The following is a 26,213-nucleotide window of genomic DNA, read 5'->3' on the forward strand; positions in this document are numbered from 1 at the left end:
GAAGGAGAAGAAGAAGAAGAGGCAAAATGAAGAAGAAAGGGGGAGGAGGAGGAAAAATTGTGAGGGGTGACTGGAAGATAGGAGATGGAAAGAGACAGACAGAAAGACAAACAGAAAGAAAGACAGAGACAAACAGACAGACAGACAGATAGATTGATAGAAAAAAAGTTAGATAAAAGATAAGGAAGAAGAAGGAAGAGCCGAAGATACAGATAGAGGAGGAGGAGGAAGAAGAGGAGATAAAAGAATAAAGATGAAGAGAAGAATGATAGAAGAAGAGAGAATGGAATAGCTAAATATAGATAAGTTACTGAATAAGAACATAGACTGAATGAAAGTGGGAATAAGAGGAAATGAAGTAAAGGAGATGAACATAGAGAACAATAATGAATAACAGGAAAATGTGAGAAAGAAAATGAATACGGATGAAAACGATTGAAAGAAACTGGAGACACAGAGAATGAGATAATTACAAGAGAAGATGAAGAAAGAGAGAGAGAGAGAGAGAGAGAGAGAGAGAGAGAGAGAGAGGTAAAAAAAATAGATACTAAGGATAATACAAGAGACCAAAAGAAAGAGGAGAAGGAAGTAAATATGTATAAGGAGGAGATGAGAGGAGGAAGAGTAGGAGGTGGGTGTGAGGTGAGTGTCCGGGGGGAGGGGAGGGAGGAGTGACTCTAGGGTTCAACCTCCTCTCTCTCTCTCTCTCTCTCTCTCTCTCTCTCTCAACAATAACAATACCACTCGCTACACGGTATGACGTCATCAGTAAGGGGCCACCGTGGTTTACATTAACACCCTAATTAACTGGCTAGGTATACAGTTTATTTTGCCATAATTACTCGTCAGAATATATAAAGCTGTATCTCGTAGTTTAAGAACCTTAGCTGTTAATGAGGAGTAGTTCGTTAATAACTACGTTCACCTCACGTCTGAACTGTGTTTTTAACTTTTTTTTTATACGACGGGAATCTTGAGAGAGACTTAACCCTTTGAGGACGAGGGTTAAACACATCTTCCTTAAAGGGTTAATTCTTAGTAGTTAAATGGTTAAATCATAGTCCCTAAAGGGTTAAATTGTAGTAGGGATTAAATTATAGTACTTAAGGGGTAAATCATCTCATTTAAATAGTTAATAAGTTAGAACTCACACATAATAAGGTAGACTCTTCACTCCAATGTCCTCAACACAGGTGGAGGGAGGGTGAGTGACCGTCCCCATTGTCTCGCCTCGCCCTGTCTGCTGGGAGTGGAGCCAAGATGTTTGTTATTGTAATACACTCTTACAAGAACACATCGTGAAATATTTATTATAATCTGTGTTGTTCAAATAGCTGTTTATACTTTAGGTTCTGTTATTACAAATATTTTTGATGGATTTAGTATATTATCGCATCAGTTTTTACCCTTGATGATTAATAAGTATGTAATTCACGAAACAGAGGTCTATATTTGGGTTATAGTGTCGTGTTTATTGTAATATATGCGTAGAGTGTCGCCCACCTCCATCACCATCACCCTCCCACATCAAGCCAGTGTTGACAACTGGGGGTCCTGCCACACCTACAGGCGAGACTATTTACCACGTGGGGGAGTCCTAGTGGTTGTAAAGTCTAGTTTTCTTATATTGCGGATTTTGCTAGTTTTGGCATCTGTTTTTAATGAGGCTAAATGATAATTGTATGGAAAGAAATTAAATAGATAATATAGTATGGGTATACAGTACAGGATGGCTATTAGATACCACTAAGCTGCAACAATGGACTCGCCCGTTCATGGTTCCAGAGATCCTATGGTCCATCACCGAGGCAGTCAGCTGAGAGACTTCAACAGGGGTGCAACCAATGATCTTAGGTCTCGGGGTACAGCTTCCAGGAAATTCAAACCTCGCGTGTCTTCCACTTTAAATATTTGTCTAATTTGTCAATACTTCGGGGGAATTGATGAGTTATAACATTTTAATCAACTTTAAGTCTTGGATTTCGTTAATAAGTGAGCCTACCTGTATTTATTTACCACCTGACAAGTTGATTTTAATTAGTAATCATAGAACGTAACTATACAGTCTTAGGACACTGTAGACCAGATTCGTTTTTGTATTCCATCTACAGAAACTACAAAACGCTCTGTAATAATTTTGTAGAGGAATCATTTTTCGTTCTAATATTTGTCATCACGGGGGGTAATAGTGAGTAAGTTATATTGGATTAGTTGGGTTGGATTAGGTTAGGTTAGAGTAGGGTTAGGTTTCATTCACTGTCTCTTACATTATAAAAGAAGTCAGCTAATTTGTACATGGGCGACAACGTCAAAAATTAGACCAATCAAAGCGCTGGCTGACTGTCTCTCTCTAGCCTCAAGAAAACGTGACGCGGGTTTAATTATCATCTTCGGGGCGTTGCTCATCCTAGGAGGAAAAATTACATGGGGTTACTTGAGTATTATAGTCTCTGTCGTCCATACACACACACTAGTTCACGGTATGGCTTCTGTTCTTCACAACCCTCACCACCAGATGACGTAATTTTATTAATATCCACTAACTTTGTGTCAGGATATATGTTTACAGGAGTTCATCTTACTGCCAGTGTCTGTCTGTTACATTCGTGGATAATTTTTCTATTAATATTCGTATGAAAATCTATAAATTACGTTATTATTTATTGTATATACCAAAAAAATTATGGATTTTTTTAATGCATAAAAAATAGATTGAGTTTTTTAATGAATAGAATAAAATTAAAATTAGTTGGATTTTTTTTAATGAATTAAATACTTTTTTGTGTGAAGTCAAATAAAAAACTAATTTGTATTTTTTAAAGAGACGGTGAGAGACGGTACATATTCGACAGCCCCAATAACAGACATTTTATTACATTCACTTTGTTCCAGTAATATTTCAGTGACCATAAACCGCACCAATTGTCTTTTTCTCCCCCTCTTAGTCATTCGTTCCGCCTAATATCACACACTTGAGTTTTGTGTCACTTCCCCAAATGCTCGGACACCATGACCTACTTGTGACTTTAAGTAAAAAAAAAAAATTCTTTGTTCTCTCACCTGTTTTAAATTCTATCTATTAAACAAACATTACAATAAAAAAACCACATTAAACATACCAGCAAAAATAGATAAATTAATTCAAATTCACCCACGCAATGTTTTTCCTGCGTTTTTCACTTCAGCCAACTAACCAATCAGATGTCATTTCACCACGGCCACCAGTCTAATAAATATCTTGGTAATTATAATGTTTAGTATTCCTGACATTTATTACTGGAGAAAAATATAATAAATATGAATTGGTTTTATATTATCATAGCTAACATATATTACTTCAATTTTTAATCCAATACTTTTCATTAAATAATACGAAATCTACAAAATATGTTTCTTATTTTTTTGGGGTTGATGATTCAAGTATTTACTAACCATACACAAGGCACTTAAATACCTTAGTTGTTAAAGAGCATTAATATATTATAACATTAAAATGATGTTACTGTTGTCAGTGATCCAGACAAGAGCGGCCATATTGTGCTTAAATACAATATGACTTTTTATTGACGGAGTCGAGCTAGCTGCAGCCAATAATAACTCTTCTCTTTATCTCACTTTTAATCGTTCTAAAGTCTGTTTTCCTCTTTAATTAGTCTCCATTGATGATATTAACGCAGAAGATTTATATGAAACAAGTTAACATAGCATTCAAGTATTAAATCACATATTGGCCTTCCAACTGACCAACTCTTTGTAATTTTGTTATTGTTGATATATTTTTACCGTTTATCTGAAATTTAATGTTTTGAGTTGTTTTTATTAATCCCCGTCTTCTAAAATTGACTGAGATTTTAAAATTATAATTTTTGTCTTGGTCTGTAGAGTATAAGTTGCCTGATGCCTTATAATTATCTCAGGTATTATCCCAGGTATTAGGTTAGGTTAGGTTAGGTTACGGGAAAATATATCAATAATAGTACATATAGTCACTTAAAACACGTCACTTGTTAATATCCATCTCGTCATTTTAACTTTTCATCTGATTTTAATTTAATTTTTACTCAAACTAGTATTAAAATTATTTAAGTTGAGGAATATAAGAGATTTATTAACTTTTCATATAATTAAGTACTAGAGGTATTACTTGGTATAAAAACTATATTATTCTGTTCTAATATTAGGTCATAAATAGCTTAAAACTTGACGTATTCCTCCCTCAATCAGAACCTCAGACGTCGCCATCTTGTTGTGTGAGATGAGGCGGCCCTCTCCCCCTCCCTCACAGTCTGCTTATATCGTAACAGATAAAACCCTCATGATGTTGACTCATAAATATAATGAATCCGGGACAACATTCTACAGTTTAAAAAAAAAGTATTGTTGTGTATAATTGTATATTTGTTTAGTAAGGAGGTTTCCCCCTCCTAAGTTCTCAACATGGACTCGCCCACTGTCACTTGACGACTCCCTTGGGGTGGAGCTCGAGCCTTTAGTGAGCTGGGAGACTTCAATGGGATGAGATGTAGTGAGCCTTCTTCCGTCTTCTCTCTCTCCCTCTCACATCTGAAAATACAACTTATGAATAGAAACATCACCCTAATTCAATAAATATAGTGATAATCAGCAGAAACAAACCAGTCCATTTAATGCAGTTTAATAGTGATAAATATGACGTCATTGTGCGTTCATAAACACTGGCTAAGTTCAATGACAGTATGAGATGGTTTAAAACTTAGAATATTAATTTAAATAAACTTTTCAGGACTAGAAATCTTTAGTTTTCACTGGCACTGGCGACCAACACCGCCTGGCGTTCTTCCTAACTCGATAATAGGATACATGCGAAAAATCTACGCCTGACGAAGAGATGACTGTTCGCCAGACTCATGCTAACACTGCCGGGAAAGAGAGATGGTGATGGGGAGAGAGAGGAAGAGACAGGCGTCGAGAGGGTCATTCACCGTCAGGTCGATACACACACACACACACACACACACACACACACACACTCACACACACACACACACACACACACACACACACACACACACACACACGTAGCAACAACACCTAGGTACTGTATTTGCTTGAATTTTAACAACAAACACAAAGACTCTTATCTGTAAACACAATATAATTACAAACTTCACTAACTAATAATATAATTTACTGTCTGGATTTTATTATTTAGTATCAGTTTTACATATAGATACTTAAGGAAGAAGTCTATAGGGGCGAAAGTACAGTGTTTTAATGAGAATACCGTACATGAAATCATTTGGCTCTATGTGATTCACTCAAGATGACACAGTTTCTCGGTCAATAATATACACTGAAATTGCTACATAACTGTACTTTAAAAATGTATAATCTGTATGTTGGCATATTTGTACTAGTCAGGTGACATCCCCGCTTTCTGAGAATGGACTCTCCCACATCCTGGCCCTGTCTCTGAGTGTTGATGTTGACACAGCCAGTCACCTCCCAGTCGCTGTTGAGGGAAGGTGTATTATGGTGCTCCGTCGCCCTTATAAATGTGCAGTTCCCAATACTCAGTTTACATCGTCCCCAACACCTACTTTACACAGTCCCCAACACCTACTTTACACAGTCCCCAACACCCACTTTACACAGTCCCAAACACCCACTTTACGCAGTTCCCAACACACACCTTACACAGTCCCCAACACCCACTTTACACAGTCCCCAACACCCACTTTACACAGTCCCCAACACCACACTTTACACAGTCCCCAACACCCACTTTACACAGTTCCCAACACCCACTTTACACAGTCCCCAACACTCGGTTTAGACAGACCCCCATTTTCAGTCCCAAAGTTAGACAATATCCCGACAGGAAATCTTTTAAACTAAACTAACTCAAGTGTTGTCTCTTGACCCACGGTCCTAGGCACGGGAGAGAGAGAGAGAGAGAGGGGTCCTATGACCAATAATATGATGTCAACTTTTCTGGGTGACGTCGACCACTGCAGCCATGCGATAAACACCACACTAGGGCCTTCTCCAGGTACTCAGCTGTGGCCTTTGCTTGGTGTTGGGATTTTGTTGGTGTACAGAGACATGGTTGTGGTCACAGCTGGTGGAGGGAGACGGTACTACACATAACCCCTTCGCTACGGGGACGCCACCTTTAATAATTCATTTGGCTAATGCCAGACTATTTTATTCAACAGGGAGGGGACCCCGTACTCATATGGTTAATATGTACAACTCCACGTTGAAAGTGATCAACTCTTGTCAATAACTTCCAGAAAACATAAAAACATTCTGATATTTGAAAATAATAAAATATGTCTTAGCAATGCGTAATCGGTAAAAAAATGGTGACAGTATGGAATTTGTTTGAAATAAAAAGTGGTTTGAGAATAAAGTAAATTATCGTACAGTTTCACAGAAGAATGTGAATGTGAGGACACAGCTGCGTTGCGTTAAACTTACGACACAACAACTCAAACAACGTCATCCCTTTGCATAGTCTTTTGTTTGGTAAGCCCAACGTGCAGCTTCTCAGCTTTCAACAAAGGCGGCGTCATCCGTATTCCACCCATACGGATAATGGACTCGCCCGCCGTCCTTTCTCCGACTTGGACTCAGGAGGAGGGGGGGGGGGGGGGGGGGGGCTAGACCTAGGAGGATATCTCAAGTACCACCACTCCACCAGCCAGACAGTCACCAGCCAGACACGGACTTAGATGGATGTAAAATCAATGACGAAGCCACGTTGTCCATGATTATATTAAAGCGAGGTAACGAAAATGGATCCGGGTTCAAGGGGGAACTTCGACAAAGGGGGCGTTGTTTTAGCTATATCCACGAAGACATTTAAGCCTATTTTTGTTTTTAAAGAGTTTAATCTCTCTTCAGTTCTTGCAGAGTTTACGTGGGTGGATTGATGAACTTTGAATGAACGGAAGTCATTTAACTACTACTATGAGGGATCATATAATATAACACATGTACTAGAACTCAGAGGATGACACAAAAACTCGAGGCTCATTTCCATTATGGTTCTACTTTAAACAAAATTCCATGAGTTAGTTTTGAACCATCCACAGAGAATGTGTTGAATCACATGTCAACATTCTTCAGTGGTTATTCCAGGAGATATATATTTTCATCCATATGCATGAAGTTTAAGTGATCTAAATGTCAAGCTGGCATCAGTTGAGGTGTGTTTCCTGTTTCTTAACTTGTAAGTAGTAGTGTGAATTTAATTGATGCAGATTCGTCAGGTTTATGTAGTTTGATCAGTTAGAACGTGTAAAATACTTCCCACACTGCTGTAGTTATAGGCAGTACACCAACCATCCTTGTTTTAGTATACAATCCACTATGTTGATCACTCAAGTATATAATCACTGCTGCCGTAAAATTGTTGTAGATACGACCTCCTTCAGTAAACCATATCTTATCACTATCATGTTCCCTGAAGTGGGTAGTCTTTTGATAAGGTGAGTCGCCACTTACTGTACTGTACTGTATTGTATCGAGGTGAAATGTCTTGGAACAGCTCAAAACAAAATAGTGTTTAACCAAATTATCATATACTGTATACTATATACTTTTAGTTCAGGGTGAATCCGAGAGTTTTATGTTTAGAATGAGTCTGTCTATATATTTCATCAGTCATTTTGTGATGTGTTAAGCTCAGTCAAGAAACCATAGGTATCCGTAGTCCCGTGTAGCGTATGTGTATCATATACCTTAGTTGGTGGTGAACCGTTTTCTATAATGCTGTTGACACCCCCATCTTCTGTAAATGGAATCATCCGCAGTACATTATTATCGACGGTCGACGACAATGAGGCCACAGCCACAGTCAGCCAGTCATTTACCTGCGAGACTTGAATATGGCGGTGATAGTTATCCTCTTTCTCGCTCTCTGCTGTATAATATTATGTAACACAAGACTGCCGGGCTCAACCCCAACCATAGACTTGACTAATAGGTGTACTGTATAGATCTAGTCTTTTTTTTGCATTTATCTCTTGTTCTGTCTCTGCTGTATATGAATATTAACGTTTTTAATATATTAAGGATTATATCATTAGGACAATCAATGACGGGTTATAAGGGAAAGCCATATATTAGTTTTATTATTAACAAATCTTGCTTCACTATTCCATTATTTTTAACACCCTGACGTATTAAGCCAGTGATGTAGCGACCACCACAACAAGTGTTTACCTTTAACACTTACAAGAGTAACATTAGAAAACTGTTGTTCACACACCGTTATAGTTATGTTCTCTGTTATTCTCCAAATTTACGTGTTATGAACGTCATCCATTCACAGGGCAGTGGGGTGCTCCCTCGTGTCACACTATCACGATAAATACTTTTTCTTAGTTCCTGGAGTGTGTCCAGCCAGCAGTGAGTGTCAGTAATACCTACTGGAAGCTGTTAATGTACTTGGAAAGTTTAATGATATGTTAAACTTTCCACATTCCCTAACATCAACCCTTCATGAACTCTCCCCGGGGTAGTGCATTCACCCGGTCAGGATGGTAACCGGTACTCCCCCACACCAGGGTAATGGACTCACTCACACCCCAGATCTTTGGAGGGGGGGGGGGTCACCAAAGAAAACGTAACAGCTGATGCCCAGACTTAGACGAGATGGGGAGTAAAGTGCTCTACCCTTACCTCCGTCTTCTCGGTATACTTAATAAGAAGACTACAGATAGTTACAAAATATTGGCAATAATTTTATGATTCAAAACGTTTAGATGGCCTTCTTCAGTAAAAAAAAATAGGTCCTTATTTCACTAGATGTTGCCCGCGTATCATATACTTACTGTACAACCTCTCGCGTCTTTATTTCACTCACTCTTTTCCCGTGTGTTAGATTACCACATCTTGTTAATGTCGGCCATGTTGAATAGATATGATAAATTTATGAACTCCCTTATCTTGGTCTCGTACTCAAGAGGTTAAACAAAGACAGAGAGACACGGGTCAAAAATTACTACTTCGAAAATACAGTAATATCGTTTTTCTGTCTTGATATACTCACCCAACGGCAGGTGTTAATTAATGGTAAAATATTGGTGTTGTCATTTGGGAGAGGGACGTGGGGGTGGAGGGGAGGGAGGTCACTGACACACAAAGCTGACTCTCTCTCTCTCTCTCTCCCCATTCCTCACTACATCCTTCCCTCCATCCACACCATATTACCTCCTCCTTTGCTACACCATCCTTCATTCCTTCTTCCCTCTCGTCCCTCCTTATTCCCTCCTTTCTTCCCTCCCTCCATACATCCCCATCCACATGAACCATCACCAACCCCACCCCCCCCTACCCACGTGCACTCACCAACACCCCCAACTACCAGCATACTTACCAGTACCCCCTACCACCCTCCCACCACCACCAAGACCAACCAGCATCTGCCACCCCCACCCCTTTTCCATCACCCACATACACACATACATACATACATACATACATAACATCTACCGGCCAGAGTAAACCTGACTACAAGGCAACTGACCTGACGAGTCCATTATTAGACAGGGGAAGGCGGGTTGTAGGCAGCCAGCAACTCAGATGAATTCATAACGGATACAAGGTGACGTCACTATACACATGTTACCAGTGGGTTCCTCGTGATGTGGTTATAGGTAACACTCTCGCCACTCCAGCTCTGTCTCTCCCGAGTTCTTGTTCGTCTTGCTACACCATTGATACTCTTATTAGTGTTACGTTATCTTAAGCTAAACTAAGATTTGACTTGACCTTCTGAGGATCATATATGGTGACTTACAGGAGTCTAGAAGAATGACGGACGTACAGTAGGTTTTATACTCCCCCAAAACCAGGTTTTAGGAGCTTATAAAACTGGAAAATGTAGATTGTAGCGAGTCATTTCTGTGTGACACCATTAGTTATTGCCCCCCCCCCCAGCTCTCTCTCTCTCTCTCATCAATGATTTCCTAACACTGACACTACCACCAGTGAAGTGTGTGGGATGTTGATCTGTTTCCTACAGACTGTATGAGCCTGTAGTAGTGTGTAGGTCGGTGATCTTGGTCTGCAGCAGGACGTGCAGAAGGGTGCAGGTCATCAGCTCCTGGACACTGATGCTCCCACGGTGTTGTTGCTCCCAGAGGCTCAAGGCAGAGAAAAAAATTAGCGAGGGTCACTTGTGTAGCTGCAGACTGGACAATGGTGGCATTCCTGGACCCTCACGTGGCTACCACACCTGCCCACCTGCATCACTACCCTCCCACCTCCCACCACTGGACCTGTCCAATGGCAGGCGTACCCAAGGTTCTCCATTTGACCAATGAGGAGGCAGTCCTGGCCTCTCCACTGACCAGCTGACCACTAGACACCCCGAGACGATCTCACAGCCTGACCAGTGGCCAGCTTGCCCTCCACTGACCACTGGGCAGCCCACTGGACTCCTGCTGGCCACTGGTCAGCTGTAGTACACCAGCAGCACCACGGAACTGACCGGACGAGTCCATCACACAGGAGGGGAGGCAGGAAGGTACACAGCCGCCAGCCCAGATAACATGTTGACGGACACAAGATAACGTGTGTACACAACATAATATTAACTTAGACTTACAAGATCTGTCATATAGTGTCAGGTGTTTTGTTGTGTGTGGAAGAATTATTCCATATTTTACCTGTATTGTGGTGGTCGTGTGTACAGGTAACATGGGCTTCCTTGTGACCTTCTCTTAGTGAACACTGACACCTCGAGCCGCACTTTCTCAACAAGACATCATAAATAAATAACTTCTTCGTAATTCATTAATTATCGTAACCAAGATCGTCTCATTTAGAGGTTGCTCTTGTCCCCACAGTTCGATGTAAACAATCATTGAACGTCCGTCCACCTTGGCCTCAAGTAATGTCTATAAAGCAGATAAACAGAAGTAAAGCTTTTGTTTAGCATAAAACTATGTGAACTGAATAACTATGTAGATGTAGAGTGGACGTTACCATGACCATTGGCCACCCTGCATCACCAGCCTCCTCTCCCACCGCCCCTTGCCCACCTCCTCCCACATCTGCGCCCATTCAGACTCACTGGGACTCCCTGGAGCCTGAGTAACAACCTGCCCTTTGGCAAGAGCTTCTGGAATTTCAGTGACCATTGACGAAACATTCCTGCACTGTCATCTGACCACCTGACCCTGGGCACCTGGCTGGACACTGGTTAACCAGTGACTGGCTGAACTCTTACTGACCGCTGGATAGCCCAGGGGACATCCTTATTGACCACTGGTCAGCCAGAGGGCACCAACAGCAATATGGAACTGACCGGACGAATCCATTACACAGGAGGGGAGGCAGGAAGGTACACAGCCGCCAGTTGACGGAGGTCATGACTCACGATGTCTCCTCCCGATCCTGATAATTTAGTCTTAGTTGAGTAAGATCTGTTGTAGAGGGATTTACTGTTGTGTTTTGTCGTTGTTTGTAACTTTTATTGGACTTTGAGAGTGATGATAGTTTACAACACTGTTCCATCCTGATGTTGTCTTACCCAACCCTGGTGTAATACTGTGTCCTCAGGATTAGTTGATATTGAAATTTCAGTTTAACAAATTGTTAATTATTCCTTGTTTCTAATAATGAGCCATTTATTAAAGTGCCAAAAAAAATTATCAACTATGAAAATTACTTAATAAATAAAGTTTTATAAACTCTTGTTTAAGTCATACAACACTCTTAATACCTATATTGTTGTTGACTCGTATTAAATTACTGTTGAGAAAATGTTGAGTAAATGCAGACTTAACCTGAGCTTATCAGTAATTGTCAGGCCAGTCATCCCTCCCTTACACTAGGTGTTCCCACCGGCTCATCCCCCCTCCTCTCACCCTCCTGACCCTCCCCCTCAGCATCTATTCAACCTGCCGGGCAAACCCTTGACCCTCACCAACAACCTGTCCAATAGGATGTACACCCGATATTTTTAGTAGACCAATGAGAAGGCAGCTCTACCCTGTCCTCTGACCAGCTGACCACTAGACACCCGAGACGATCTCACAACCTGACCAGCGGCCAGCTTACCCTCCACTGACCACTGGGCAGCCCACTGGACTCCTGCTGGCCACTGGTCAGCTGTAGTACACCAGCAGCACCACGGAACTGACCGGACGAGTCCATCACACAGGAGGGGAGGCAGGAAGGTACACAGCCGCCAGCCCAGATAACATGTTGACGGACACAAGATAACGTGTGTACACAACATAATATTAACTTAAACTAACAAGACCTGTCATATAGTGTCAGGTGTTTTGTTGTGTGTGGAAGAATTATTCCATATTTTACCTGTATTGTGGTGGTCGTGTGTACAGGTAACATGGGCTTCCTTGTGACCTTCTCTTAGTGAACACTGACGCCTCGAGCCGCACTTTCTCATCTTGGAAACAATATCTTCGCGATATATTATTGTTTCCATAATTATTTAATATTCATTTGAAAACCATCCGGAAAATTTGGTCGAAAGTGTTAGGAAGAATTATTTAGTTTCGTAACAAACCAAGTTTATGAGATTGTTTTAATAACTTGTGAGTTAAGAAGAAATATGGAGATGAGTGAGAGGAGAAGTTGTGTTGAGTCATCAGAAGATTCGGTCAATTAATTTGGATAAATTTTCATTGATGACGACCATTGGTTCTCATAAGATGTCGACCAAGGATATTATTTATGAATAGTTTGTCATTTCTTATTTTGTAAATTTACAATATGTCGTTTATTGTTTTTGTTTCCTAGTCTTATTCTTCGTGGGTCATGTGTCTCTCAGTTTAGTAGTTGATACTTGGACACTGGCCGCTGCTGCTCTCACAGTGCTCTTGTTCCCACAGTCCGGCGGAGAAAAACGTAGAACGTGTATATGCAGACTGGACAATGGTGGATATACGGGGGTATGTGTACCTTACCATGCCTACCGTAGAGCACCTGCGTCCGCCAGCCTTCCTCCCCCCTCCCACCCTCTCCATACTCTCACACAGTCCTCCTCGCATCAGCCACTCATTCATACACAGGCAATGCACTGACCCTTTTCAACACCGACCCTCCCTGATTGACCATTGAGGAAAGATTCCTGCACTGGAATTTGACCACCTGACCCCTGGGCCGCGCTGTCTGACCAATAACCAACAAAACCTCACACTGGCCAACTGACCAATGGGCAGTCCAGGGAACGTTCTTATTGACCACTGGTCAGCCAGAGGGCACCAACAGCAATATGGAACTGACCGGACGAATCCATTACACAGGAGGGGAGGCAGGAAGGTACACAGCCGCCAGTTGACGGAGGTCATGACTCACGATGTCTCCTCCCGATCCTGATAATTTAGTCTTAGTTGAGTAAGATCTGTTGTGGAGGGATTTACTGTTGTGTTTTGTCGTTGTTTGTAACTTTTATTGTACTTTGAGAGTGATGATAGTTTACAACACTGTTCCATCCTGATGTTGTCTTACCCAACCCTGGTGTAATACTGTGTCCTCAGGATTAGTTAATATTGAACTTTCAGTTTAACAAATTGTTAATTATTCCTTGTTTCTAATAATGAGACATTTATTAAAGTGCCAACAAAATCAAATTTGAAAATTTACAAAGAAAATGCACTTGTATAAACTTGTATTGGTCATATTACTACACTTTTAAGACCCATACTCTTGTTGATACATCCATGAAATTAATGAAGAGAAAATGTTGAGAACAACCTAGACTTAACCTGAACTCCTCAGTAAGTGTCAGGCCGGCCTCCCCTCTTATACTAGGACCACTCTCAGCTTCTCCCACCCCCCAGAATCCTCAAGCTCCCCGCTCCCCCTCACCCTACTGACCCTCCCTCTCGTCATCTATTCAACCTGCCGGGCAAACCCTTGACCCTTCCTAACAACCTGTCCAATAGGAAGTACACCCGATACTCTTGGTAGACCAATGAGGAGGCAACCCTACCCTGTCCTCTGACCAGCTGACCACTAGACACCCCGAGACGATCTCACAACCTGACCAGTGGCCAGCATGTCCTACACTGACCACTGGGCAGCCCACTGGACTCCTGCTGGCCACTGGTCAGCTGTAGTACACCAGCAGCACCACGGAACTGACCGGACGAGTCCATCACACAGGAGGGGAGGCAGGAAGGTACACAGCCGCCAGCCCAGATAACATGTTGACGGACACAAGATAACGTGTGTACACAACATAATATTAACTTAGACTTACAAGATCTGTCATATAGTGTCAGGTGTTTTGTTGTGTGTGGAAGAATTATTCCATATTTTACCTGTATTGTGGTGGTCGTGTGTACAGGTAACATGGGCTTCCTTGTGACCTTCTCTTAGTGAACACTGACGCCTCGAGCCGCACTTTCTCATCTTGGAAACAACATCTTCGCGATATATTATTTTTTCCATAATTATTTAATATTCATTTGAAAACCATCCGGAAAATTTGGTCGAAAGTGTTAGGAAGAATTATTTAGTTTCGTAACAAACCAAGTTTATGAGATTGTTTTAATAACTTGTGAGTTAAGAAGAAATATGGAGATGAGTGAGAGGAGAAGTTGTGTTGAGTCATCAGAAGATTCGGTCAATTAATTTGGTTAAATTTTCAGGGATGACGACCATTGGTTCTCATAAGATGTCGACCAAGGATATTATTTATGAATAGTTTGTCATTTATTATTTTGTAAATTTACAATATGTCGTTTATTGTTTTTGTTTCCTAGTCTTATTCTTCGTGGGTCATGTGTCTCTCAGTTTAGTAGTTGATACTTGGACACTGGCCGCTGCTGCTCTCACAGTGCTCTTGTTCCCACAGTCCGGCGGAGAAAAACGTAGAACGTGTATATGCAGACTGGACAATGGTGGATATACGGGGGTATGTGTACCTTACCATGCCTACCGTAGAGCACCTGCGTCCGCCAGCCTTCCTCCCCCCTCCCACCCTCTCCATACTCTCACACAGTCCTCCTCGCATCAGCCACTCATTCATACACAGGCAATGCACTGACCCTTTTCAACACCGACCCTCCCTGATTGACCATTGAGGAAAGATTCCTGCACTGGAATTTGACCACCTGACCCCTGGGCCGCGCTGTCTGACCAATAACCAGCAAAACCTCACACTGGCCAACTGACCAATGGGCAGTCCAGGGAACGTTCTTATTGACCACTGGTCAGCCAGAGGGCACCAACAGCAATATGGAACTGACCGGACGAATCCATTACACAGGAGGGGAGGCAGGAAGGTACACAGCCGCCAGTTGACGGAGGTCATGACTCACGATGTCTCCTCCCGATCCTGATAATTTAGTCTTAGTTGAGTAAGATCTGTTGTGGAGGGATTTACTGTTGTGTTTTGTCGTTGTTTGTAACTTTTATTGGACTTTGAGAGTGATGATAGTTTACAACACTGTTCCATCCTGATGTTGTCTTACCCAACCCTGGTGTAATACTGTGTCCTCAGGATTAGTTAATATTGAACTTTCAATTTAACAAATTGTTAATTATTCCTTGTTTCTAATAATGAGCCATTTATTAAAGTGCCAACAAAATCAAATTTGAAAATTTACAAAGAAAATGCACTTGTATAAACTTGTATTGGTCATATTACTACACTTTTAAGACCCATACTCTTGTTGATACATCCATGAAATTAATGAAGAGAAAATGTTGAGAACAACCTAGACTTAACCTGAACTCCTCAGTAAGTGTCAGGCCGGCCTCCCCTCTTATACTAGGACCACTCTCAGCTTCTCCCACCCCCCAGAATCCTCAAGCTCCCCGCTCCCCCTCACCCTACTGACCCTCCCTCTCGTCATCTATTCAACCTGCCGGGCAAACCCTTGACCCTTCCTAACAACCTGTCCAATAGGAAGTACACCCGATACTCTTGGTAGACCAATGAGGAGGCAACCCTACCCTGTCCTCTGACCAGCTGACCACTAGACACCCCGAGACGATCTCACAACCTGACCAGCGGCCAGCTTGCCCTACACTGACCACTGGGCAGCCCACTGGACTCCTGCTGGCCACTGGTCAGCTGTAGTACACCAGCAGCACCACGGAACTGACCGGACGAGTCCATCACACAGGAGGGGAGGCAGGAAGGTACACAGCCGCTAGCCCAGATAACATGACACAAGATAACGTGTGTACACAACATCACTTGTCATGACATAATATTAACTTAGACTAACAAGACCTGTCATATAGTGGGGGGATGATGATGTCTTTATAATTTTATTTATTTTATTTATTATATATCTTTATTCATTTATAAATTGTTTTGATTTTATTTTCTATTTAATTTCTCAAAGTATTTTCTGTTTTCTGTTACTTTTCTCTTATCTAATTATATTCTGATCTTAGGTTTACCTTGGAACCCCTTTGTTACCTTACAATCTTCAATACTCACGGTAGCTGCCACCACCCAGTTTTTTTTTATCAGAATGCATTTCTTAACATAACATTAACCTTTTAATTATGACACTCGGTTGGTAGTAACGTGGCGAGGGGTTCTAATGCATTCACCGGCACAAATTATGAGGGAGAATACAACGTGGATACTGTAGTGGTAATGATATCGCAAAAAACATTAAGATTATTTATTGCAATGAAGTCGAGTATAGGAACACATCAATAGAACAAAAACACTTGAACAACTCCTTGGGGTTCACTCAAGACTTGGCCAAATTTACGTTAACACTGATACAAATTATAAGGACCACTTGTGCCCTACTACCAGAATGGCAAAAACTAGTCTTTAAATTTAACAGAATAAATGTTCCTTAGAAAATACTACAACTTACTGTAACATTCTACGAGTGACACACGAAAATAATGAACCTTCACCACTTCAATTCATTAGCACTTTTACTAATACTTTATAACACCTTCCAAAAATTCGTCACAAAGCTGATATTTGTGTATCATAATAAATATTACTCTCAATACCGGGGATACAATTTACTCTGGGCACACACACTCAGCACGACTCCGTGACCTAACCTTACCTCTCGTTACTTACTAATATTATACCTGTTAACTCTTTGCAACACAGGGCACTTTGATAAACACCTTTTCATTGAGAATGATATACCGGATGATTACCACCAGGCTTATGCCAGCTTTGGTTTAAGTCATATTACAACACTCTTAATACCTATAATGTTGTTGACTTGTATTAAATAACTGTTGAGAAAATGTTGAGTAAATGCAGACTTAACCTGAGCTCATCAGTAATTGTCAGGCCAGTCATCCCTCCCTTACACTAGGTGTTCCCACCGGCTCATCCCCCCCCTCTCACCCTCCTGACCCTCCCCCTCGGCATCTATTCAACCTGCCGGTCAAACCCTTGACCCTCACCAACAACCTGTCCAATAGGATGTACCCCCGATATTTTTGGTAGACCAATGAGAAGGCAGCTCTACCCTGTCCTCTGACCAGCTGACCACTAGACACCCCGAGACGATCTCACAGCCTGACCAGCGGTCAGCTTACCCTACACTGACCACTGGGCAGCCCACTGGACTCCTGCTGGCCATTGGTCAGCTGTAGTACACCAGCAGCACCACGGAACTGACCGGACGAGTCCATCACACAGGAGGGGAGGCAGGAAGGTACACAGCCGCCAGCCCAGATAACATGTTGACGGACACAAGATAACGTGTGTACACAACATAATATTAACTTAAACTAACAAGACCTGTCATATAGTGTCAGGTGTCTTGTTGTGTGTGGAAGAATTATTCCATATTTTACCTGTATTGTGGTGGTCGTGTGTACAGGTAATATGGGCTTCCTTGTGACCTTCTCTTAGTGAACACTGACGCCTCGAGCCGCACTTTCTCATCTTGGAAACAACATCTTCGCGATATATTATTGTTTCCATAATTATTAAATATTCATTTGAAAACCATCCGGAAAATTTGGTCGAAAATTTTAGGAAGAATTATTTAGTTTCGTAACAAACCAAGTTTATGAGATTGTTTTAATAACTTGTGAGTTAAGAAGAAATATGGAGATGAGTGAGAGGAGAAGTTGTGTTGAGTCATCAGAAGATTCGGTCAATTAATTTGGTGAAATTTTCAGGGATGACGACCATTGGTTCTCATAAGATGTCGACCAAGGATATTATTTATGAATAGTTTGTCATTTATTATTTTGTAAATTTACAATATGTCGTTTATTGTTTTTGTTTCCTAGTCTTATTCTTCGTGGGTCATGTGTCTCTCAGTTTAGTAGTTGATACTTGGACACTGGCCGCTGCTGCTCTCACAGTGCTCTTGTTCCCACAGTCCGGCGGAGAAAAACGTAGAACGTGTATATGCAGACTGGACAATGGTGGATATACGGGGGTATGTGTACCTTACCATGCCTACCGTAGAGCACCTGAGTCCGCCAGCCTTCCTCCCCCCCCCCACCTCTCTATACTCTCACACAGTCCTCCTCGTGACCATCAGCCACTCATTCATACACAGGCAATGCACTGACCCTTTTCAACACCGACCCTCCCTGATTGACCATTGAGGAAAGATTCCTGCACTGGAATTTGACCACCTGACCCCTGGGCCGCGCTGACTGACCAATAACCAGCAAACCTCACACTGGCCAACTGACCAATGGGCAGTCCAGGGGACGTCCTTACTGACCACTGGTCAGCCAGAGGGCACCAACAGCAATATGGAACTGACCGGACGAATCCATTACACAGGAGGGGAGGCAGGAAGGTACACAGCCGCCAGTTGACGGAGGTCATGACTCACGATGTCTCCTCCCGATCCTGATAATTTAGTCTTAGTTGAGTAAGATCTGTTGTGGAGGGATTTACTGTTGTGTTTTGTCGTTGTTTGTAACTTTTATTGGACTTTGAGAGTTATGATAGTTTACAACACTGTTCCATCCTGATGTTGTCTTACCCAACCCTGGTGTAATACTGTGTCCTCAGGGTTATTAAATTTTTAAATGTCACTTTTTGAATTTATTAATTATATCTTGTTCCTCATTATGAGTCATTTATTAAAATGGAAAAAAATAACATTCGAAAATTTACTTACAAAATAAAGTTGTATAAACTTATTTTATTATTTTTTTAAAAGATAACTGTGCTCCACAGATCTGTTTTGTTGTTGATATATCTATGGAAATAACTGTTGAGAAAATGTTGGTGTGTTCAATCCAGATTGAATCTGAATTTATCAGCGTCATGCCGGTCATCCCTCTCCTTACACCAGGTGTTCCCACCAGCATCCCCCGCCCCCCTCCTGACCCTCCCCCTTGGCATCTATTCAACCTGCCGGGCAAACCCTTGACCCTTCCTAACAACCTGTCCAATGGGAAGTACACCCGATACTCTTGGTAGACCAATGAGGAGGCAACCCTACCCTGTCCTCTGACCAGCTGACCACTAGACACCCCGAGACGATCTCACAACCTGACCAGCGGCCAGCTTGCCCTACTCTGACCACAGGGCAGCCCACTGGACTCCTGCTGGCCACTGGTCAGCTGTAGTACACCAGCAGCTCCACGGAACTGACCGGACGAGTCCATCACACAGGAGGGGAGGCAGGAAGGTACACAGCCGCCAGCCCAGATAACATGTTGACGGACACAAGATAACGTGTGTACACAACATAATATTAACTTAGACTTACAAGACCTGTCATATAGTGTCAGGTGTTTTGTTGTGTGTGGAAGAATTATTCCACATTTTACCTGTATTGTGGTGGTCGTGTGTACAGGTAATATGGGCTTCCTTGTGACCTTCTCTTAGTGAACATTAACGCCTCGCGCCGCACTTTCTCAACAGAGTGATTGGAATTATTGCTTACAAATGTTTCCTTCATTAATTAAGTATTCCTTCGAAGATTACATTATTATATCAATCATCTCTAATCAATTTATCTTAAACAGTTCCAAGTATTATTAACATTTTTAACAAACTTCTTCGTGGATCATGTGACCTCTTTTAGTGTCGCAGTTGATACCTGAACACTGGTCACTCTCACGAGGCTCTTGTTCCCACTGCCCGGTGTAAGAAAATGTATAGAAGTCGTTCAAGTAGAATGGACAATGGTGAATATATGTGGACCTACCGGGCCACCTGCACCCACCAGTCTCTCCCTACATCTCCACCTGCAACCATTGAGACTCACTGGCCATCCTCGGACTCTTGCGAACAACATGTCCAACACTCCCACGGTGACCAATGGGAAGCTTCTCTTGCAGTAGCCATTGACCACCGGAGAAGCGACGGACACCTTACTGCCCAGTGGTCAGCCAACCTTAAACTGACCACAGCCTCCACAGGCAGAGCAGACCACCAGACATTCTTACTGACCATCACCACCAGGGAAGTGACCGGACGAATCCATTACACAGGAGGGGAGGCAGGGAGGTACACAGCCGCCAGTCCAGGTAACATTATAATCGGCCACAAGATATAGATACCGTACTGGGCCAAAATACATGTTTGTTGATTACGATAATGTAGATAGTCTCTTTTATGTTATCTAGAGATAATGTTGTGTGTGTAGATAGTGTCCCATAATGTTTTGTTTCTCTGATGACACACATGTACACAAAACCACATTCAACACACACACACATGTACACAAAACCACATTCAACACACACACACACATGTACACAAAACCACATTCAACACACACACACATGTACACAAAACCACCTTCAACACACACTCACATGTACACAATCCCATCAACACACACACTCACACGTACACAATCCCATCAACACACATACTCACATGTACACAATCCCATCAACACACACACACACTATACTCGCCAGCAGTCAGCATTAGACTGACCAGTGTCCACTCCAGCGGCCAGTCGGACTTGACCATCACCAGGGGAGGGTCAACCCGGGTGAGTCCACTATCCGGGAGGGGAAGATGGTAGACAGTCATTAGGTAATAGAGAGTAACACAAAAATAAAACTAAGAATACCAGGAACACAGTGGCGTGACGAGGTGTTATGACCTGGGCAGGTAACCCTATGATAATTATTCACATCTTCAGGTAAAGCAGAACTAACCATTAAAGTATTGGTTTCTTCTCATTTTTGTTCACTTTTCTTTATTTGTTTTTAAACGATTTTTTTCTTTTTGAATGAAGATGATTTTGAATTTCTTATTTCTGATTATTTCTACCCCCCGGAAATTTAAACCGTCGTGTGTGTAGAGACATGACGTGATACAGAATGTGTTCATTCATTATTGTGTTTACCTTCAAACCACACTCTCACCTGGGTGTCGTCCTCCCCTCCTGGATAATGGACTCGTCTGATCAACCAGGTCAAGTGGTCAGTCTACTCCTGGCTGTCACCGAGAGGAGTGGAATCAGGCAAATGACCAAATGAATAATATGACAAGTCCTACACGTATGATAGCAAGATAAGGTCACAAAAGACCTCAGCACAAGGGGCGTCACCAGCGAGTGGGTGAGGGTTGGGTCACTTCACACAGTACAGGACACCACCAGTGGTCATCACAACAGCTACCATTGGTCAGTCGAGCATCTAGCCGTCTGGGTGACCAATGGTCGACAAGTGTCTGGCACGGTAGCCGGTGGTCAGTGAGGGGTCCCAGGGTACAGGTGGGGGTGAATGGGTGGTGTGGGGGGAGGGAGGGTGTTGGTGCAGGTGGGCTGTAGCAGGGGTGGCCATGTTCTTGTGAAGGGCCAAGTATGTCCACTATTGTCCAGTCTGCATTTGCGATATTTTTTGCAGTATACATTACCCCGAGTATTATCCAGCTTAGGACCTGGTCAGGGTGCACTGTTGAGGAGGTGCCGGACACCGTGGGAAAGAGGCGAGTGTCCACGGTCCTTCCCCAGCTGCGGCTCCTGCTACTGCCTGGCCAGATGAGGACGACACGGCTGTCTTTCAACAATCACTGTCTGTACCAACATGATATACTCCAACAGAAACAATAGGTATATAAGGCTAGCAGTCTCTTCAACACCTCAGTCTCTCTCAAGTCATTGTAATTTTGTTCTGGAACTAAAAAATTATATCTCTCTTGCTGCTTATATCTTCCCAGGCTAACTGTTCGACCACCAGTGGAACTTTGGTTGAGTCTCTAACTTGTGAAGAACATCTTGTCTCGGGGTGTAAGGTGTGGCGTGGTGTAGTGTGGGGGTGTGTAACGTGGTGTAGCGTGGGGAGGTGTGGTGTAGTGTAGTGCCACACCTCAAGATAGCGTATTAGTGAGGGCTGTGGTGGGGGACGATCATGTGCTCACACACTATGAACTTCTTCACTACAACTTGTGACAGTTCATGAGTTGATACATTTTTAGAAGGTTTGTGGGAAAGTTGGCACAAGATATAGGCCTAAGTTGTGCAGAAAAGTTATTAATATTATATGTAAGGTTGAAGTTGTTTCTGTTCACGTAATATAATAATCCAAAACAAGAGAGAGTGTGTGTGTGTGTGTATGCTCGCGAATTATGCTACCGTGCAGGTAGTGTCCACGTCAGGGGTGTACGACAGGCAGCAGCAGACTGACCAGTGGCCGGCCAGGCCAGTCGGCAACACCTGACTACAGGTACACCTAGTGAGGGCCTGATTGGTGAGTCCACTATCCAGGAGGGGAGGAAAGAAGGCAGGCACCCGACAAAGTCTCGGCATGCAACCGTGAAATAAGAGAGAGGGAGAGAGAAGTGTCATCACCTCACATGGTGTCATCACCCCTTCCCTCTTACGTGTGTGTGTGTCCCAATAATTCCAGTTAAAAATAACGTATTCCTAAGTTATTAGATTTAGACTAAGTTACATAACCTATGTATATACTTACTAATTGCCTTACTGGTATATTCTAATTCACTAACCAAACAACTGAAGTTACTCAACTTGGACATCGGTGTTATTGACATGTTACTTTCATCCTGGGGTTACAATACACCTCCACTACCTAACACCGAGAGCTTTACGAAGGCGTCAAACAAATTGCATTTCTTTACGACCATCCATAGTAGATCTCTGGTAAAGGTGGTGACCGTGAGAGAGTGTATGGGCTGTGTACCTTCCCACGCTTACTAGCTCCCCAGAAAGAGAGCGAGTGAATGGGTGGCGCGCTTCTAGATGGTCGCACTGTTCATCCCCAGTGAGGGTCCTACAGGTCCTACGAGTCCTACGGGTCCTCCAACATGTTCTCTCTCTCTTTTCTGTGTCAATTAGTATAAAAATAATCTCTCTAGCAATTTGGACACAGACCTACTTTGTGATATTTTACACTATTTTCTATATGATGTATGTAAGTATGTACTGCCTGCATGCATGTGAAAATAAGGTATATATATATTTTTTTCGGTTTAACGTGGTCAGACCTAACCCATACCTCATCCTACCTAAATTAAATATGTTTAGGTTAAGACGGAAACCAAAATGACATCGATATTACACTGAGACTATAAGTAGATACTGTCCTCTAATCTCCATTAAAGGGAATAGATATTAATGAAGAAATTTTAATCTTTTGAGAATTGGAGCATTGGGGGGGGAGTAGGTAAGGAGACGGTCCATGACAAAAACCCCACCGGACAAAATCCCCTAGGACAATAGGCAGGAGGACAGGGGCTGGTATAGGGCGCGTGGCCAGGCTTGGTGACACACGTGGCTGGTGAAAGAGAAGCAGATTGGTGACGCTATGGTGGTTATATGACCGTTGTGACGTTGTTTGCCTGGTGACGACAGTTAGAAGCGTTGTTTGCCTGGTGGCGACAGTTAGAACCGTTGTTTGCCTGGTGACGACAGTTAGAACCGTTGTTTGCCTGGTGACGACAGTTAGAACCGTTGTTTGCCTGGTGACGACAGTTAGAACTGTTGTTTGCCTGGTGACGACAGTTAGAACCGTTGTTTGCCTGGTGACGACAGTTAGAACCGTTGTTTGCCTGGTGACGACAGTTAGAACCGTTGTTATTTGATGGTGGGAGTTGGTTATTTCTGTTAGAACCATTGTGGCTTGGAGGTAGTGGTTGGTGACCGTACTTACCTGCCTGGTGATTGTGGTTGGTGACACTAACACAAGGGGGGTGGGGTGAAAGTACTATGTTACGTGAGTTTACAGTTTAATATACGATTCCGATAATGGGCTGCGCAGTTTGGGAATTCTGAATTTTATGCTTTTATATACGGTTAATGAGTAGTTTCAGAATACTGGCTTTTGTTTGAGGGCTTACACTAACAAAGGGCACCATCCCCCACCCCTCTCCTCCCCCAAAAAACGCACACAAGATAAGCTGTTACGTGAGTGTGTGTGTGGTCATTTATATAGCTTTTTTGGGGGGCATATATGTGGGGGCGTTTATTGTGTGTGTGTGTGTGTGTGTTGATAATACACACGATTAATCATACACCTTTATTTTCCCCAATATACTTGATACTTCAGGTGTGTATATGTTTTAAATCTCTGGGTGACTGGCGCCATACTAACCAATCAGAAGCTGGGCTGGGAGACAGTGCCGGGTGAGGCCATTGTGTGCAGCACGGGGGAGGCCTGGGTTGAGACCATCAATATAGAGAGACACAAATTACGTTCAATATTTTGTTCGCGTAAAAGTGATTGATATTTTGTGTCGGCATAATTAGTGGAGGTTATTACTGGGGTGGCGGCTCTTCAGGTGATCCTAACAAAGACTTGTATGTGTATTCGATCAAAGTCTATTGCAAATTTCCGCCCCTCTGGTTCATCACAGCCACAATAGTGTTATCCCACTTACCAGTCCTGGGTTAAAGGTCCGCCCTGGGTGTCCCCGCCAGCTGACGTATCTAATTTACATACGAGAGTATAAAAAGCGCGGGAAAATTTGGCTGAGTGTGTGAAGGGTTGAGTGAACCCTGGATGGGGTGTGTCCTCTGAGTGTGTTGTGTTGGATGACTTTAATTATGTTTGTGATCAGTAAGATTGGTTATTGATTTGTGTATCTATAACGTAATTAGAGATTCATTAGTGTGGAGAGAGTACTTGTTATCACACCCTCTCTTCTCTTCCTCCAGGAGTGAAAGTTCATGGGATTATCCGGGTGAGTCCACTATCTAGGCAAGGGGAGAAAGGTAAGTATTAATGATAGCTCAAAAGTTTGGCAAAGTACTAAAATATACAAAGTAATTGTTGTGTTGCTGAGCGATAGGGATTTAGAAACAGTGTATATATTTGTCGCTATTGATTTTGGGTACAAATACAGGGAAACGAATTTGTGATGGCTGACTTTCTACTCATGACAAAATGGCCTCCGCTTCTGTAGTGATGAACGATCTACTCAGTCATTAACATGTTTAACCACACTGAAAATATCTACATATATTTTTTACGGAATATCACTAGACATTTGGCCGGACAGCGTATGATTTTCAATAAAGATTTTTAATTTTAATGTTATGTTATTCTGCATTCACTATTAGTTACCATTGTTCACACTGTTATTTCTCTAAACATGTTGGTTAGTGTTTCGTTATGTTATGTTAGGGTGTAGCACTGTCATTGACCCGCCTATTTATTATTACTTATTACCACGCAAGTAAATAAGTAGAATTACGACTCTTGTAAATAATGTAAGTAATTAAATGACGTCAATCTCCCTAATCTAAGTAAATGGGAGTTCTAATATATTATTTTAAGTATGTAACCCTTTAGATACAGTAAAACCTCCATATAACGGACTTCTATATCCATATAATCCGTTAGATGGGGTGTCTCATATCTAATGGACCCTCGATATATCGGACCTTCATATATCTATACTTCGTTAGAGGGAGGTTTTTACATCTCACGGTCCCTCGATATAACGGACTTTCCTCTCCATATAGTCCGTTAAATAGAGGTTTTGCTGTATTGTTGTTGTCATGGCCGCCAAAATACCTGAGTATTGTAACTGTACACCCCTGCACACACCACCTGAATGACCTCGATGATCAGTGTTCACCTGTGCCGCTCACCTGTGTTACTCACCTGTGCCGCTCACCTGTGTTACTCACCTGTGCCGCTCACCTGTGTTACTCACCTGTGCCGCTTACCTGTGTCGCTCACCTGTGTGTATATACGTTACTGAGGTTGATATCAAGGCATAAACACGTATGGACATAATGCTGGTGTTCTAATGTCGTATTGGGCTTCAGCGAATAAGGTTTTTTCAGCGAGTATATATACCTTATGTTGGCCCTATTACTCCATATAAACTA

At 42.4% G+C, this 26,213-nt stretch overlaps 1 protein-coding gene across 6 annotated transcripts in view; it reads left to right on the plus strand.

Annotated features, from left to right (window-relative positions):
- LOC121857121 (p53 and DNA damage-regulated protein 1-like) overlaps nt 1–26,213 on the plus strand; it is a 71,617-nt gene that overhangs the window by 26,957 nt on the left and 18,447 nt on the right. For 3 of the 6 annotated variants that reach the window (XR_006087108.1, XR_006087109.1, XM_042353011.1), the window contains one exon: nt 25,032–25,057. Coding sequence is in view for 2 of the 6 variants with exons in the window: in XM_042353011.1 (XP_042208945.1) it covers nt 25,032–25,057 (26 nt within the window). In the remaining 4 variants the exon portion in view is untranslated. Of the gene's footprint in view, nt 1–19,547; nt 20,425–22,251; nt 22,337–25,031; nt 25,058–26,213 lie in introns of those variants that run through there. The other 3 variants (XR_006087107.1, XM_042353010.1, XR_006087111.1) reach the window with 3 other exon arrangements.

The sequence above is a fragment of the Homarus americanus genome, unplaced genomic scaffold, assembly GCF_018991925.1.
Source record: "Homarus americanus isolate GMGI-L3 unplaced genomic scaffold, GMGI_Hamer_2.0 scaffold20465, whole genome shotgun sequence".
NCBI lineage: Eukaryota > Metazoa > Arthropoda > Malacostraca > Decapoda > Nephropidae > Homarus > Homarus americanus.